At 46.7% G+C, this 15,958-nt stretch overlaps 1 protein-coding gene across 1 annotated transcript in view; it reads right to left on the bottom strand.

The window, feature by feature from the left end:
* Positions 1–5,075: 5,075 nt before the first annotated feature.
* The window catches only part of MAPK1 (mitogen-activated protein kinase 1), a 106,827-nt gene continuing 95,944 nt past the window's right edge, over positions 5,076–15,958 (bottom strand). Inside the window, exons 8-9 of the mRNA XM_054469062.2 lie at positions 15,107–15,232; positions 5,076–8,991 (exon numbers count right to left, since the gene is read on the bottom strand). Of these exons, the coding sequence (XP_054325037.2) occupies positions 15,116–15,232 (117 nt within the window). The 3' untranslated portion in view covers positions 5,076–8,991; positions 15,107–15,115. The remainder of the gene's footprint in view (positions 8,992–15,106; positions 15,233–15,958) is intronic.

Genomic DNA, 15,958 nt, shown 5'->3' with positions numbered 1-15,958 from the left:
TCCTGCCTGCTGATTCCACTTGTGTTCTGTGCAGCCCGCATATTGCAGGCAGCAATAGCTCTCTTCTCAGAATTCACTTTGGCAGCCAAGCCCCCCTGCAGCTCCTCCTTGCCCTGTGCTCCCTTCTTTGGTAGATGCCCTTTAAACACTGTGCTCCCAGCCTTGGGGCCCGGTTTCCCAGCAACACTGAGTCCAGGGTGCTAATCCCCTGGCGCCTTCCGGCCACAGGCGGCCTTCACTGACAGTATGACTTTCTCCCGTTTGAAATCTGCATTGGCCCAGCCTTTCTTTCTTAACAGAGACATTGCAGATTTATGGAATTATTTTATTTATTTTTTTTTGAGAGAGAGTTCTCACTCTGACGCCCAGGCTGGAGTGCAGTGGCTCCATCTCGGCTCACTGCAACCTCCGCCTCCCGGGTTCAAGCGATTCTCACGCCTCAGCCTCCAAGTAGCTGGGACTATAGGCGTCCGCCACCACGCCCGGCCAAATTTATGGATTTTTGTTTCCAATCTAGCAGTGACAGTGCTTATTCTAAAACTGTGGGAGTCCATGCTGCTCTCATTCCTGCACTTATTCTTCTTTAGGCGCTTACCGCATTTGTAATTTTAACTTCTTTATATTAAATGGTTAAACTAATGCCTGGCCTCCCTGCTATCAGTGTTGGGAGGGCAGTCTCGTTTGTTTTGCTGACTGCAAATTCATGTCTTATCAGCCATTGCCTGCCCCTCCCCTATTTGTATGACCTCTCCAGTAGCCTTAATCATCCTTCCTGTACTTTTAAACTAGTTAGATGACTGTACTCAATTCCCTAGCGAGGCCTTCCTGCTGCTGACCTGATGGTGATGCCCATGCTGCCAGCTCTCTGTCCTTTCTTGGTCCACTGTGGAGGCGTTAACAGTCATCTGTGGTCTTGTTTTGTTTTCTCAATTGCTCAGTCTTTTGTGACATTTGCTCTCCTCTCTCAGTTCCCATCACCTTTTTTTGGCTCCTCTATGGCAGGCACATTATGCTATCTGTGGGAGGTAGACAGGTTCCCACCCTTGCTTATTCAGAGCAGGGAAAGTTCTACTGATTTCATTTCATAAAAGGATACCGGTGATAAAAGTATTTGAAAACCACTGCTTTTTGGAATGTGTAATGCAGTAGACTTTCAAAAGCAATTTAGAAAACAAATTGTCGCCCAGGTTGCAGTGCAGTGGCATTATCATTGGTTCCCTGGAGCCTTGACCTCCCAGGTTCAAGCGATCCTCCAGCCTCAGACTCCTGAGGAGCTGAGACCACAGGCTCATGACACCACGCCTGGCTAATTTTTAATTTTTTTGCAGAGCTGGGGGGTCCCATATGTTGCCCAGGCTGGTCTTGAACTCCTGGGTTCAAGCAATCCACCTGCCTCAGCCTCCCAAAGTGCTGCAATTACAGGTGTGAACCACTGCACCCAGCCACAAAGCAATTCTTGAAAACCAACCAGGGTTGGCTTCCAAATGCTCAGCCCTGTCATGGGTCTCATCCTGTAGTCTTAGTGCCTTCCTCTTCCTCGTGTAGTTGGTTCCATCTCAGAAAACCTACATTTCCTAGCCTGTAAAGCCTAGCCAGCTCCCCATGGGAACAATTTAGTATTTTAAAGGAAGTATGAAGAAAGAGCACTCTCTGGGATTAAAGAAGAGGCAGGCTGAAGGAATGACGACATGGCCACTGGGTCACTGCCTGACTCTCCAAACTGGTCTCAGAACTGGCCCCTCTGCACATGGACTGCTAACTCGAGGGCCCGCACTGCTGACTGGCAGCAGATGTTCCTCCAGTGCCTTGTTCCAGGTTTGAAAGCTTTGCCCTAGTGTCCTAGGGCACTGCACACCCCTTGCACCCCTTCTTCACACATTCGGCTACCCTTGTCCAGGGTCCCACCATAGAGGAGCCTCCCCTGCTTCACCCACCACTTTCATAGCTGACAACTGGCTTCTGTTACTGTCTGGTCTTACTAAACAAAAGGGGCAGTGGCTCCTTCTGGCCACGAAACTCAAGGATTCCTCTCCAGCTTCTACTTAATCAGGTGCTTCTCTTACCTAGTATTTTAATTTTGATGTCTTTCCCAAGCCTGTGTCTGGAGCATGGTGGTTCTGCATCGAGCTGAAACTGCTGGGATTCCTGTGCTGGGACATAGCCAAGCACATCACAGGTGACAGTTCCAGAGCATGGAACCGGTGTCATGCTTCCAGTCGATTCAAGGGAGAGCATCCGTAGGCCCAATGTGTGGATGTGGGACATATACGAAAAACTCAAGACTCTAAACTTTGGTAAGAAGTAGTTAGGAAACAAGATGGAAGGAAGGAAACAATAATTTTTCCAGGCATTGGTGATTAAAGATGCCTTTCCTTTGAAAGTAGGCAGGCTGCTGTTTTCTGTGTGTGCCCGTAGTACTAGGGTGGCTCTGAGTACAGGGAGTGACAATGGCCCAGAGGGTCCTTCTGATACCGATAAAAGACAAAACTTGCTTTCAAATGGAAAACTGCTACTGTTCACATTCTTGCTGTAATCATCAGCTTTTACACACACACACATTTGTGGAACCCCACAGAAATATCACAAGCCGGGTACGGTGGCTCACACCTGTAATCCCAGCACTTTGGGAGGCTGAATCATCTGAGGTCAGGAGTTTGAGACCAGCCTGGCCGACATGGTGAAACCGTCTCTACTAAAAACACAAAAATTAGCTGGGTGTGGTGGCTCGTGCCTGTAATCCCAGCTACTTGGGAGGCTGAGGCAGGAGAACTGCTTGATCCCAGGAGGCGGAGGTTGCAGTGAGCAGAGATCACGCCACTGCACTCCAGCCCGAGCGACAGAGCAAGACTCTGTCTCAAAAATAAATAAATAAAAATATATATTAAAAAAATCACAAAGCTACTGGACATTGGCCTTCTTGGCCTGCGTATGGCTGAAAGGTGTTTTCCTTTCTCTCAGGGACCGGCAGCTCCAGGCATTTCCTGAAAATGGGGACTGTCCTGCTGCAGACCCCGCTCCTGGCCTCTGGTGCTACAAAGTATCTGGCAGGAACTCAGTGACTACTGAATGGATCTGGAGCAGATAAGAAAGCCAGTGTGAAGTCCCAAGGAAACCCACAGAATTGGCACTGGCATCTTCCATTGGGTATTTTGTGACTAAAGCTGGATGGGGTCCTTCTTCCCTCCCTCCTTGCTCCTGCCACCACCGTAATGTCACCATCAGCGAGGGTGATATAGCTGGCCTCACAGTTCCCCAGGCAGCCCTAGACAACTTTCTGCTCTCCACAGACACAGTCTAGACTGGCGATGCTGAGGCGCTCTGTATCATTGTCCAGACATGGCGGGGTCTAGGACCACTGCCCACACCACATGCTCAGCCACAGCAGATGCCCGGCCACGCAGTCTCCACCCCCATGCCACAGCCCCTCCACCGGCCCTGTGGTTGCATCCCACATGGTCTCCCCACTGCACCTCTTCCCCTTGGTCTTCTACTTCGCCCAGCCCAGCTAACATGACATGCAGGCAGAGGGTGTCCTAGCGTCACTGCAGGCCCTTCCAGCGGCGGGCAGTCCTCCTATTACAACTTTCACGGCGGCTCTGCCTCATCGTCAGCAGAGACCTTGTCTCCCACCTTCCCCTGCAAAAGACACGTCACAGGGCATGACCTCCCTCCATTCTCTCCTCTCCACCTGAAAATGATGTCATCTTCAGCTGTCCTTGGCACCAGACTCAAGAGAACGAGCCCTGTGTCCATCTTGGCCCCATGGGGCCCGGTGCCACCATCCCCTCCACTGTTTCTCCACCTCACTGCTCCTTCTTCCTAGAGTCAGGGATGCTAAGCCTGTCCATAGGAAAACCCATCCCTGCACTGCTCCTCTTTGGCCACTCCCAAACCCTGCCCCCTTGGCTTCAGGACCAGGCGTGGGGGTCTGCACTTGCTTCCACAGCCTAGGGGTGTTTCCTGTTCCCCTCAGATGGTCCAGGCCAGTTCTGAACGTGTTGGTTCTAAGTAAATACAGCGAACTGGCCAGCCTAGATGCTAGTCCAAACTGCCATCTGGAACTGCTGAGTTACCGCTGAGAGGAGAAGCCCATCACAAAGTGGGGAAAATGGGACCAGGCTCCTCTGCTGAACAAGGAAGATGATTATTCTGATTGCCTTCTACAGAATCTGGACAACAGGGAAGACTGTTAAGTCTCTCAGGGAGAGGGCCAGTGGAATACTCCCACGGTGCTTCAAATACCCCATTGCAAACTCCCAGTTTAGGTGCAATCAGCTCATTTCCCTGAAGGTTTCTGACAGAAGGGTTTCTTCTCTGATTAGTAAGAGGGTTTCCTCTCAGATTAGCAGTTACATCTGTTTGCAGGCATTTTAGTGACACCTTACAACAAAATTTAATGAAATAAAGCAGCATTTAAAAAGACTTGCTATTTACTGAGTGCTTGCTTTGAAGTACTATGCTAAACAGTTGAAATGTATTTTTATAATCTTTACCATATACAAGGCAAGTAATATTGCTTCCACTTTACAGCTGACAGTGTGAAGCAGAGGGAGAAAGCAGAGACGTAGAATGACTGGCCCACAGCCAGCTGCAGTTATAAGCAGGGGGTAGTTCTGAACCCAGCTGGATGGGTCCAAGGCCTGTGCTCTTTCCACAACACCACATCCAAAACATTTTCCAGTATCTTTGTTGTGTAAATAAGTAATTACATAATGCCCAATACTGATAAGAACCAAATGTCCAAGAACCCCTATCTTTACGACTTCTTGCTCTGAAAAAAGGGGTTGCCCAGGATGTCTGCCCAGCAGTGGGGTTGCAGAAGTTCAGGAGGATGAGGAGATAGGCGTGGGCACCGCCTACCTCTCCCCATAGCTGAAGGTCTGAAGAACCACCCGGAGAACCCTAGGAGCACTGACATCCCCATTCAACTCGAGGAACAGCTCACAGCCCTAACACAAGTTACCACATGCAGAGCAAAACTGGAAGACATCTGGGGAACATAATGAAGGACTAGACAATTTCACACTTTCACAGATGAAACTGCAATTAAACTATACATACACGGTGCTGTGTTATTTTGGTAATACAGGGACACAATTTAATGATTCTAAGGATTTTTTTGTAGTTTTTTTTTTTTTACAAGTCAGGTGCCATAAACATTCAAATAATCCATCTTTTAAAAAGTACGTTTACAACATCAAAAGAATTAAGATGAAATATAAACCTTTCTACTTACAATTTTTATACAGATTAACCAAATCACAAATACCACAAATAAATGTTAATGTTAAATTGTAACAATATAATGAATAAACATTCGGATTCTTAATAAAATCTTCCTTTAACATTTTTTAACTTACCATTATACTAAATAATCTATGCAGAATTTTGGGGTACAATACCAAGAAGGCACCAACAGTACAAAGCAGATACAAAGCAGTTTCAGAACTTTCTTGAGTGCTCTACACGGATAAACAGCACAAAAAAAGGCAACAAGCTTTAGGTAAACCTGGTGCAACTCTGGAGGACTTGCTCTGGGTTTCCATTTGTTTCTGACCCATCATGTCAAGGTGGATGACGTAAGAGAACATATTCACTGTTATAGCTTCTCATCTGCACTACAAGAGTATCATGTTTCAAACACCAGCGTAACAATTTTAAAGCACAAATGCTTTAAAAATGTATAAGCAAAAGGATTGCTCAGATTTTCAAAACCATTACATTTACAAAAATATTTCCCTTAAACTTGGGATTGCTCCAAAACATTGATTTACAAATATAAAAGTATTATGGAAGGACCCAAAGCATGTGTGCATATGTATGTGTGTATTAACATACTGTTACCATACTATATAAAAGTTACCAATTTAAAAACCATATTAACATATAAGCAAATAAAGAGAAAACAGTCTCTTCTGAATGGCTGAAATATTACGTGGCATGCGGTGTGGGTAGTTTACCTTTGTGATTCCTTAGAGAAAACCACTGGTGAGCCACATGTAGCTTCTCAAAGCTACCGGTTACCTCTACACCCACTGCCTGTGCCCAAGAGCAGAAGGAATGAGTGTGCACACACCACACACTGTGCACTGCACACAGAATACAGTATTCTTCTACCCAGATGCCACAATGTCTGCGTATCTCTGCTAGCTTTGAGGACCTGTGTCAGGACAGAGTCCTCATGATTAGTTCTTTCAATTCCATCCCACTGGCTGTTCAGTATTTCTTTTATACTAAATGAAAGGACTGGAATGTTTCAACAAGAATTTTTTGCTTACATTTTAGACACCAAAAAAGCTGTTAGTCTGAAAGCTTATTTGAACATACTAATAGTGGAGGTGCTGTTCAGTGTCACTAATATGAATTAAGATGACCTGATCTGTACATTTTTACAAATGTAAGAAGAGCCAAAATGATGCATCTACTACATATGATAGCTAGCGCTTTTCATAGGTACCTTGGTTAGGACCATTCTCTGCCCAGTTACATTATGTTTGGCATGATTAATAAAAAGCACACAACTTATGGCTACAATGATTCTAGAATGAAGTTAGTGGTTTCATGCCAATCTGACTCCACAGTACCAGGAAGGGGAATGGGAAGGAGCTCAGTCTCCAGATGTTAGTAGCCAAGGCTATGGTTTTCTATTTAGAAGAGGACTGCAAATTAACCTCTTAATAGTAACTTTCCATTTAGAAAGAAACAAGAGTAATAAAACCGTCAATGCTTTTTTAAAAATGAAAACTGACTTATCAGTGTTATCCGGTAACAGTCAAATTTCTGTGTCCTGTCAATGCTGTGTGGACCTTCCGATGGCAGCTCTGAGCACACAAGTGAAAAGCGCGTATTTCAGGGCAAGAATAGAGATGTGGGTCTGTTTTCCGAGGATGAGCCAGCTATCCTTCCTCAGCCACAGGAGTGGTGAGCGTGAGCACCCTGGGCTGGGTGGTGAGGACTGCGTACTGCGGGGCGGCCCTTCCCAACTCTTGGCTGTGCCCAGCAGCAGCTCTGGGGCACAAGGGCAGGCCCTCTTTAGAGAGAACCAGGGAGTCCAACCTGAGATGTTGGGGCTTCTTTGTTAGGGTTTAACAGAATATTTCAGACCTAAGATTGCGAATAAAGGAACATGACAGAATCGATTCTCTGCTGAGCAGAGGTAAAAAGGACCCTACAGAAGTACCTTTCTAACTCATCTTATGTAAATCCAAGTACTGGGCCAATGCCTGGGCGGCAAAGTGAGGCCTGTGAGCATTTCTGTGTTCAGCACAACCTGAACCTGACTGTCCATTCAGACACGCTGATCCAGAGGAAAGCAACACTGAATCTTAACATGAATGTGAAGATAGAAGATGTACATTTATTTTCATGAATTACAAATGCATTTCTGTTCATATTAGCAGGCAGTCTTTATATAACCCATTCTCCATTGCTGTCAAAAATCAAACAAGAAAAAAGGACAGCTGAGAAATGAAAAGCTAAAAATAGAATTATTTTTCCTAAATGATCTGCTGGATAGCATTTTCCGTGGAACACAACTCAGAGGTAACAATAGAGTTTTCATTTCAATCGTAGGCATGTGGCACTTGGACAGTCATCTCTGCACAGAAAGCTGTAACAGTCATGCGAGGGTACAGTAATTATTGAACAAGGCAAATTTCTCACCACAGAGAGCAGTGGGGAAGTCAAGAGGAGGCACCGCACTGGGACAGAACACCGAGTCAACTCCACAGTACACAGTGGCAGGAACAAATACTTAAAGAGATCAGTAAAATATGGATAGAGCTCCAAACACGAGTTAGTGCTAGCTTTTTCTGACGGTCTGACTCAGAAGTATCAGAAATATTTGAGTACTTGAGGACAGAACAGTGCTTCATGTCATGAGCTCCTGGAGGCTTTATTACAAATTGTTATATTGTAGGTTGAAAAATGAACTTGAGATGCTGACATGCTGTAGAAGGAAAAATAATTGTATACTTTCTCATTTAAAGACGCAGTGTTCCTCTCTGGTAAATCCTCAGGCATGGAACGTGGTTACTGAAACACGCACATTTGAAGTAGCTCAAGGGCGTATATGCACCAGCATGTGGAGTTCCACCCTGGGACATCCCCAGAAACCGCCCACAGCTCAGCACTGCAACCTTTGTACTTCTCTCACCAAATGTCAAGTGAAGCTGCCACTTTAAATCTTTTTTTGTAAGTCTTACAAACATTAAGTACTGCACATAATGCTTCTTGGCAAGTGTTACACCTCTATGTGGTACAAGTGACCACAGTAAGTCTACAGAGTGACACTGCTGGGTGCAGTACTTCCTTTTTATTTAGAAAAATGACTGCATTTTCTAAAAGCTGGGCCAATAGCACATACCTTATATATGTTAGTGACTACCATGATATGAGAAAAGACGTGGACAAGTGCTCCCCAAGGATTCTGGAGACGGAAGCACTTGCTGCAGACTGCAACATCAGCCAAGGTATTTCCACAAGCTCCTGCTCTGGGGAAACAGTTATGGTCAAAAGGTGAAGTGCAAATAAGGGGCTGTCACTGACTTAAAGTGCCCTAGGTAGTAGCCTTCCCTATCATAAAGTGAGATGCCAGTGACTAGAGCCAATTGGGGAAGAATCTCTCTCTGGTGCGGCTGCATGGTCAGCAGGGCATCATGTAGAAAAGGATTCAGGAGAGGGAGGAACCACTGCATCTTTCAAACCAGAAAGCGATTAGTGACTAAAGCAACAGTAAGCAGTAGGTGCACTGAAGTACGTACTGCCGCAGGTCACCAATGGGTGACACACACAGGGCTGCCAGGAGGAATTCTCTGGACTGAAGAAATTCTTTGAAAGCATAAAAGCCACAACTACCAGAAACCGCCCCTCCAAACGGCTCAAAGGAGTCAAAGTGGATAAGCCAAGACGGGCTGGAGACAGGACCAGGGGTCAAGAACTGGGAAGAAGAACACCGATGTCTGAGCACGTCCAGTCCTCTGAGCCCTTGTCCTATAGAAACACAAACAGACCACTGAGTTAAGAGTGAGCCACGTGAAAACAGCATCGTCATCAGCATCACAAAACACAAAAGTGACAACAGTGAACCCCATTAAAACAGCAGCAGCAGCAATAGCATTATGAAAATAGAAAAGGGAAAAAAGACTCCTGCAAAATGGCCATTTCTTTGGACACACTTGGGCAAGGATAACACATGGCAGTTCTGAAGGGGCCAGGGTCAGCCCTCACTCCACAGGCACCTCCTCTCAGACAGTTCTGAGGTGGTTTCCACAACACTCATAGGAAAGACGCCACCTCCCCCAGCCTACGCTGAATGCAGTGTTCCTAAAATGCCCTTTATTTACCGAAAGATATCCAACACTAGTGCTTGCTTCAGCAGCACATATACTAAGATATCCAACACTACTCCATGGTCAAAATTAAGAGTTTAAGGGCCTTTGTAAAATAATACATCTTTATGCAAAAGGGTCTTCTGCCACCTCCTATTCTTAGCAAGTCTCTCTCTCTAAATGACCAGCTAGGACAGAGTTAACTGCACAGGCAGGGGACAGTGCATTGTTAATAATGCTCACATTTTCTTTGATTGAGGGCAAAACAGTCCTGGTGGTAAGTGTGAGTGAGGATAATGGGCTGGGGTTTTGGAAAGGCAAGGAGCTGTGACTGGTTCCCACGGGCAGGAGAGGTGCTGATCACGCAGGTCAGAGGTGACCTGACAGCTATGTTCCCACGAGGCCTCTGAACCAGCACCCTGAAAGGCAGCATTTCCCTCACTCTCTATGCCTGGCCGGGGCCCACCTGGAGCATCACACCAGGAAAGCATGAGCAGCGGCGCTTTCCCTGTTTTTCCAATGTCCCTACTTTTACTTGGAGAAATTCTATTCCAAACCAAATCTACTCCAACTGTTTACAGGCTAGTGGTTCTCAGATGCTAGCCTGGAAAGCCCCTGGAGGGCTTGCTAGAACAGATTGGTAGGGGTGAGCACAGAGCAGCCACACCTGCAGAGCCACTGCCTCCTGGCCTCCACTGTAAGTAATGAGTGAACTTCACTCCCAGCTATTGATCACTTTGTCCCATCCCTTTTTTTTTTTTTTTTTTTTTTTTTGAGACAGAGTCTCACTCTGTTGCCCAGGCTGGAGTGCAGTGGTGCAATCTCAGCTCACTGCAACCTCCGCCTCCCAGGTTCAAGCAATTCTCCTGCTGCAGCCTCCCGAGTAGCTGGGACTACAGGCACCCGCTACCTACACCCAGCTCATTTTTGTATTTTTAGTAGAGGCAGGGTTTCATCATATTGGCCAGGCTGGTTTCAAACTCCTGACCTCAAATGATCCACTCACCTAGGCCTCCCAAAGTGCTGGGATTACAGGCATGAGCCACTGTACCCAGCCTGCCCCATCCTTAAAAGTGAAAACTGCCACTCAAATCATGTTCTGCATTCCGTGGTTCGGATGAAGAAGCCTGGTGGAGAAGGCCAGTGGGGCAACCAAGTGTCTCAAAATGCAAACAAAACAGACTTTTCCCTTTGGAGATTCTCATTGGTGTGAAATGTTTTCCAGCATGAAAACCTAGCAGAGTATCACTTACTATTTCACAGAGCACTTTCAGAGCTCTGGTTTTCATCTGCCACTCAGGAGTTGGGGCAAGAAGAATGGGCTAACTATAGCCAAACTGTGGACTTGGAGATGGGCTAAGAGGGAGAAGTGAACTGCAGCCAAACCTATGGGTTGGCAGGAAGTTAAAGCTGCCCTAAAATACTTTCATCTTCAATAAACCAAAGGGAAATGCGGTTCATGCCCCTAGTGATCAATCCACCTGAGAAAATTCACAATCAGGCAGATGAAGAAGGAAGTTGAGCACTAACCTTTACCTTCACCCGCCTCACAGGGTAGGAGACTGAGGACATGGGCTGGGCAGGAATGAAGCTTGTCACAGGTAGTAGGCATGTTCAGCTTTTAAACTTGCCCATGGAAACATTTCTAAAATTGACCCCCTTAAGCAAAATATAATGAATATAATTTGACCCTTTAAGAACTTTCGCCCACCACTACAAACATCACTTGATTGCTTCCTCTACCAGAGGGGCCCCACAGCTGTGCTCTGTGGTCCTGGGGTGTATGTTTCTAGGCCTTTCCTGCTGCAGCCAAATGGTCAACCGTGCCCTCCCAGTGTTCCCATGTTTTATTACACCTTTACCTCCTGAGCTCTCCAATTCAGAGCTCCTGATCTCCGGTGTGTGGGCTGGGAACTCAGAGACAATGCTCCTTAGTATTGTGAATGAGTCCTGAGAACTTTCCCAAGGAGCAAGGCTAATCACAGGCAGTGTGCAGCCTGCCACCGTTTCATGCTGGCAAACATTTCAAGAAAATGGCATTCTGGGACCAAAATACCCGGATTCTCTGCCTAGTTTTGCCACTTGATGTACAATTTTGAGCAAAGTGCTCAAAGGCTCCTGTCTTCAGTTTCCTCAATTATAAACATGGATGCATGCTGACTTCCCAAAATTCTGTTGTGATCACCAAAATGAAATGTTTATGAAAGAACCTATCCCATAGTTTAATCAGCCAACCCAGCCCCAGCTTCCCCTGGATTCATGTGATATTCTAGATGATTAAATTGTAAGTCAGTCTAGATGTTGGCAACTTCCTTTGCAATGAATGGATAAAATGAGATGGATTGATGGGTGGATAGAGGAACAGATGGACAGATCTGTGAGAAAACAAGTAAGATGTTAATGTTAACTGTATAATCTAGGTGGTGGGAATATGGGTGTCTACTTTAAATTCCTTCACCTTTTCAGAATAGTTGAAAACTGTCACTAAAAGAATGTTGGGAAAAAAAATCATGCTATAAGCACACAGGGATCATCTGTGTGTCTTCTGTGTCTGGAGCAAATGAACAACACACAGAGGTGACTGTCCTTGCCACGCTGGGACTCTCAGAGTGGTGGTGGACCTGACAGGGATACTGGTCCCCTGCCTTGCAATGCTGGCTTCAGGAGGCGTTCTGCCAGCAATTGCGTCCTGTGGCCCCAGGAGCAACCCTGCCTCTGTCTTGCCATCCTTGTGCCTGCGGTGCTGCCTGTCTCTTCAGTGGCCTGGCCAAGTCGTTCCCCCAAGTCCCTGCTCTCAGAGGTCCTCCTGCATCCTTACTGCCGCCAGAGTCACCTGAGCCACTGCTTCAGGTCAGGCAGCTACCTGTGAGGGAGAGCTGGCCTCCTGGGGAAGCAAGGGCCACAGCCTGGGCTGGCCTCTTTCTCTGCAGCCCCCTCTTGCCCAGCTGTCTGGCATGTCCGCCTTCCAGGTTCCACACAGCTGTGCCCCTCCCCAACCAGCAAAGAACCCAACTGTCAGGTTTCAGCTGCAGCACAACTGCCGCGAGTCGGACACACTCTGCAAGGCTTTAATGTCTGCCTTACTCTCTGGGGCCCACCATGCCTGTGTCCACCTCTGGGACTCTGTATACTCCCTGTTGTTTACATTTCCTGCTATGAGGCTGCTGGAAAGCAAAACCTGGGTTTTATTCATCTTTGTTCCTTTCCTAACTGGCAAAGGGAAATGCTCAATGCTGATTAAATGATGAAAAACGAATTATCACGTCAACCCCAGAAGTTCTTTTATACTGAAAATGTGCACAGTTGTGTGTGTGTGTCTTTCTCCCCTACCACGTGGGCCCCTCTGAGGCTGTGTTTAGGTCCTGCTTGCTCCGCTTGCTCTTAGTGTCTAACTCAGACTACGCAGGCAGCACTGCCGCCTGACCTGAGGCGACAGAGAAGATGAGATGCTCACAGGCCACCACCTGGCTGAGGGAAAATGACTGTGAAAGGAATTGTGAAGGAAGAAAAGCAACAGAAGTTGCTCAGCTCAATCTTCTAGGTTCTGTAAAGGGCAAGAGAGTGAACCTCTCAGGCCTCACAGGCCATCCAGGTCTGTTATGACTACCCCACTCTGCTGCTGTAGAGGAAAGGCAGTGGGCTGACCAAAGTCTAGTTAACCTGACCTTGTACAGACACTGGGAGTGTGTCCTGGAGCCTCACAGAGGGAGAGGGACGGACTCTTGAGAAACAAGAGACAATTGCTCCACTGTGAGCACCTCACAGAGGAGCCAGGAAGGAAGTTCTGTGGGGACTGCAGGTGTGAAAATGGTTGGATCCTGGGGCCCAGCTTTCTGTCAGTGAGTGATTGTGCAAATCACTGTGGCTAACACCTCCTCCACTAGAGAGCCACATGTGTATGGGGCAACAGAAGACATGAACCAGCTCAGCCCCCTGCTGGTAACAGGCTTCTTTCTCAGTCACTCCGCAGGGCTTATGGCTAGCAGTCCACTGCACGTCCTGTTCGCGTGACTCCACATTTCCCTTGGGTTTGAGAGATCGTCTTTTGGGGTGCGTCTGGTGTTAACTAACAGCAGGCTAAGTGAGGGCTTAACAGTGCCAGCAGCCCTGCCTCCCTCAAGTTGGTAGGTTTAGAAAACTTGGAGTCTTTCAGACTTTGCCTTTCCTCCTCCTCTTGAATTTGCCGCTTCTCACCACTTCATTTCTAGTCCAAGGCTACGGCCCCTTTGGTATGGAAGACCAGGCATTTGTTCTTAGCTGATCTCCTACCCAGTATTCCCTCATTTCAATCCCTCCTGCTTTGATGTCAGACTTTTGAAAACACCATTTTCTGGCCCCCAAACTACTAGTGTCTACTCCCTACCAATTTCCCGCTCTGTTGCCCTGCCTGGCTTTCAGGGCTATCTGCTTGGAGGCTGAGCTGGTCATGTCAGTCCTCAGCTCATGTCTACTTGGTTCTTTGTTCTTAGTGATGGGGAATGGATGCCTGTAACTGCAACAAGGTTTTGTCCAAAGCATCTCCCCAGCAACTGCTTCTACCTTGGCTCACAATTCTTTTTTTTTTTTCCCTGAGACGGAGTCTTGCTCTGTCGCCCAGGCTGGAGTGCAGTGGCGCAATCTCGGCTCACTGCAAGCTCCGCCTCCCGGGTTCACGCCATTCTCCTGCCTCAGCCTCCCGAGTAGCTGGGACTACAGGCGCCCGCCACCATGCCCAGCTAATTTTTTGTATTTTTAGTAGAAACGGGGTTTCACCGTGGTCTCGATCTCCTGACCTTGTGATCCACCCGCCTCGGCCTCCCAAAGTGCTGGGATTACAGGCGTGAGCCACCGCGCCCGGCCCACAATTCTTTATTCACTGCTCCTTTCTACAGAGTTCTAAACACAAGTCCAGTTCTCTCTCCTCTTGTCACATACTCTCTAAAATCAAGATTTGCATTCTTTTCCTGTATACTTTTTTTTTTTTTGAGACAGGGTTCACCCAGGATGGAGTGCAGTGATACAATCATAGCTCATTGCAGCCTTGAACTCTGAGATTCAAGCGATCCTCTCCTCTCAGCCTTTCAAAGTGCTGGGATTATAGGCATGAGCCATTGTGTTGGGCCTGCTCAATTTTTAAAATCTACCAATATTGTCACATTGTTCACCTCCCCTTATGACCTAAGCACATGTAGCTTCTGTGCAGGCCCATGTAAATCCCCCTGACTGGCCAGCCCAGCCTCCATCTCCGGGATGAAGTTTCTCCAGCTCTCCAGCCTACACTGCTAGTCTGAACCAGTAACAGGGTCTGGGCCCCTTGCATGTAACATCAACTGTAGAACCAGGTCCCAGCTAGGAGTTTCTGAAGGGGCAGGCACAGAGGACTCTAACACTAAATTTATTTAACTGGTGGCTCTGCTTTCCATGGGAGGGAGTTCTGAGGAGAACCCTTTCCAGAGAGATGCTCATGTAAACTGTGAAACTGCTCTGGACAGGCAGCAAGGAATGGATGAGAACCCAAAGATGAACAATCTAGAATATGAAAAAGTTGTTTCCAAATAATCACATTCACTACCCTTGAGAGTAAAGGAGGTACTTGGAGTTTCTAATAAACAAGAGAGAGATTCCTAAAAGAATATATGTAACTTTCTAAATAATTTTTAATTCTAAATTAAAAAAAATACCTTTCAATAAGGAGCTTGGAAAAGAATACAAAATAATGGACCTTGAGGAACATAATATTCTAGAAACAAAAGGCAGTGCCTCCCTTGCTAGAGTTCACTGTATTAAACTCCAGGTACCTGACAAATTTAAGATCTGTATCCTGGCTGGAATCTAGCAGTCTCTTCAAAAATTAGTTCTTTGAGCTTTTCCTTAGGCAAGTCATCCAATTCCATGTCGAACTTGAATGGTGCTTCGGCGATGGGCTTTAAGAGAAAACAAAACATTTAACAGTCGAAGTTGTTATGGGTAAGGCAGTAATTTACTGATTCATAAAATGACCACTGCTCAGATTCTGAATTTACAACAGGACTGATGTCTCACAAAAACTTAAGAGTTGCTGGCCGGGCGCAGTGGCTTAGGCTGGGTGCAGTGGCTCACACCTGTAATCCCAGCACTTTGGGAGGCTGAGGCGGGTGGATCACTTGAGGTCAGGAGTTCGAGACCAGCCTGGCCCAACATGGTAAAACCCCATCTCTACCAAAATTACAAAAAATTAGCCAAGTGCGGTGGTGCACGCCTGTAATTTCAGCTACTCAGGAGGCTGAGGCAGGAGAATCACTTGAACCCAGGAGGCAGAGGTTGCAGTGAGCTGGGATCGTGCCACTGCACTCCAGTCTGGGTGACAGAGGGAGACTAAGAGTTGTGCCCACACTCCTGAAGGTCTCATAAACACTTAGACTGGGAGCAACTGAATCTGTTTAAAGTGTTTTTCTGAACTTACCACAAATCCCAGAATAATTTTTAAATGTTTTAAGGCAGTGAATGTCAAAATAAGAGAAATGTGCTGCTGTGGGGGTGGTGGTACGTTTATCAAATCAACACCCATAATACTAAAATACCTGCATTTCATTAAATAAATCATGGTATCTTTATATGAAAAAACATCTTAGAGCTGTTAAAAATTAAGCTGCAAGGCCAGGCGCAGTGGC

The sequence above is a fragment of the Pongo pygmaeus genome, chromosome 23 (genome assembly GCF_028885625.2).
Source record: "Pongo pygmaeus isolate AG05252 chromosome 23, NHGRI_mPonPyg2-v2.0_pri, whole genome shotgun sequence".
In the NCBI taxonomy this organism is placed as follows: domain Eukaryota; kingdom Metazoa; phylum Chordata; class Mammalia; order Primates; family Hominidae; genus Pongo; species Pongo pygmaeus.
This window is presented reverse-complemented; position numbering and strand designations above follow the sequence as displayed.